Source organism: Prionailurus bengalensis, chromosome C1 (genome assembly GCF_016509475.1).
Source record: "Prionailurus bengalensis isolate Pbe53 chromosome C1, Fcat_Pben_1.1_paternal_pri, whole genome shotgun sequence".
Classification (NCBI taxonomy): domain Eukaryota; kingdom Metazoa; phylum Chordata; class Mammalia; order Carnivora; family Felidae; genus Prionailurus; species Prionailurus bengalensis.
Genome location: NC_057345.1, coordinates 107,584,076 through 107,585,737, shown reverse-complemented (window position 1 = coordinate 107,585,737; position 1,662 = coordinate 107,584,076). Strand labels below are relative to the sequence as shown.

At 55.6% G+C, this 1,662-nt stretch overlaps 1 protein-coding gene across 1 annotated transcript; it reads right to left on the bottom strand.

The window, feature by feature from the left end:
* Window positions 1-290: 290 nt before the first annotated feature.
* On the bottom strand, window positions 291-1,382 carry LOC122479650 (late cornified envelope protein 3A-like). Its single transcript, XM_043573424.1, has 2 exons — window positions 1,262-1,382; window positions 291-867 (listed from the first exon to the last, which is right to left on the bottom strand). Exon 2 carries the CDS (start codon window positions 848-850, stop codon window positions 560-562), a length of 291 nt encoding a protein of 96 aa, XP_043429359.1. The 5' UTR covers window positions 851-867; window positions 1,262-1,382; the 3' UTR covers window positions 291-559.
* Window positions 1,383-1,662: the final 280 nt, after the last annotated feature.

Here is a 1,662-nt window from a genome sequence, read left to right as displayed (position 1 = left end):
TTCTGTTTTTTTAATGGGGAGGCTAGAGACAGCACAGGAGTCAGGGAGCCCAATGTGAGGGGAACACCCATCCACCTCACCTTTTACTAATGGTTACAGGCTCAGTTGGACCCTCCTCTCACCCACTGCACCACACGACAGAATAAAAGACCCACAGCCTTCCATTTTCTCTAGTCTAGAGCTATGATTCACCACCCTCTGTACCGCAGCACTGGGCCTGAGGAGCAGACAGAGGGTGTACATCAGGTCACCTGGGGGGTAGAGTGGAATAACAAAGGAACCACCCAGGGTAACAGGAACAGAACATTTATTTTTTCATGACCTCAGGCACAGGTGCTGACAATCACTGACAGGTGCAGCAGGAAGGGGGCTGTGCCATCCTGGACCAAGCAAGGAGAGCTGGGACCCTCCCCAGGGATACCCCCAGCTCAGCCTCGGCAAGAGAGAATGGGGGGTGCAGGAAAGGCTGTGTACTCGTGGGATGGGAAGGATGGCTTTTTCTGGCCTTTTGGATTCCCATTTCCTCTAGGAGCTCTTGTCTCAGCATCAGGATCCCAAGTCAGCAACCACCCACAGAGCCATGGCCGCACCCAGAGCCCCCGGACTGCAGCGCACTGCCACCATCACAGGAGCTGGAGCTGTGGCGCCGGCATCCATGGGATCCATGGTGCCTGAGGTGGCCTAGGCAGCAGTCAACCCCGGAGCTGGGGTCACAGCTGCCCCCGGAGCCTGGAGCACAGCTGGAGGAGGCTGGGGGCAAGCACTGTGCTGGGCTCTTCGGGGGGCACTTGGGCGATGGGGGGCACGTGGAAGGAGGCTGGCACTGCTGCTGGCTCTGCTGGCAGGACATCGCGGCAGGAGGTTGATCTGGAACAAATAAAAGAAACATTTTTTTATGTGAACACAGAAGCTTCAGACAAAAGTCCCTTCCCTCTGGGTTTTGTCAAACACTTGTCCTCATGACCAAGCTGCTTCCTAAGCCAAGCTGTGTGAGACAGACATGGGGACACGGAGTGGACACGCACACTTAGACACCAGATGGGTCTGTGTGCACCCCTGACCACATACTCAGAACAAGAATGGAAGGAATCCTGAAGACCTGTGGCTTTGAGGGTTCACAGCCCCCTGACAGGTGCCTCAGTGGCTCTTTCCCTCACCACCACCCCCTCCTCCACTGCTGCCCCTGTCTGGGTCCCCTCCTGCTGGTTCTGATCACATCTGGGCTTGTCTTCCCAAAGCTCCCAGCTGAGGGGACACTCACCAGATACAGAGGAGGCAGGATGAGGCTGTTCCTGAGGATGCTGCGGGTGAGGAGCCCAAGGTAGGAGCACTTTTATCCTGTGGCTGGGTTTGTCATGCAGGCTGGAGCCATCTGCTGCTTTCACAACCAGGGGAGGGGACAGCCTGGCATGTTGGACTAGGCTTTCAGCCTTTTTCCTGGGCACTTGCACAATGTCCAATTAACAAGGTTCAGCCAGGAAGCTTGATGACTGCCCACATACATCCCCCTGGGAACTGCTGGGAACCTAACACTAGTCTTTCCTGCATTCCTTTCTGAACCCCTTCCTTCCTCCCTCCCTTCCTTCCTTCCTTCCTTCTACTCACATTACTTAGTTCAGATTCTGTCTCATGTACCCTCCTGGGAACAGGTATGGCTATGAA

Coding starts and splice junctions, on each gene's coding strand:
- LOC122479650 (XM_043573424.1), bottom strand. CDS start 850: ATGTCCTGCCAGCAGAGCCAGCAGCAGTGCCAGCCTCCTTCCACGTGC.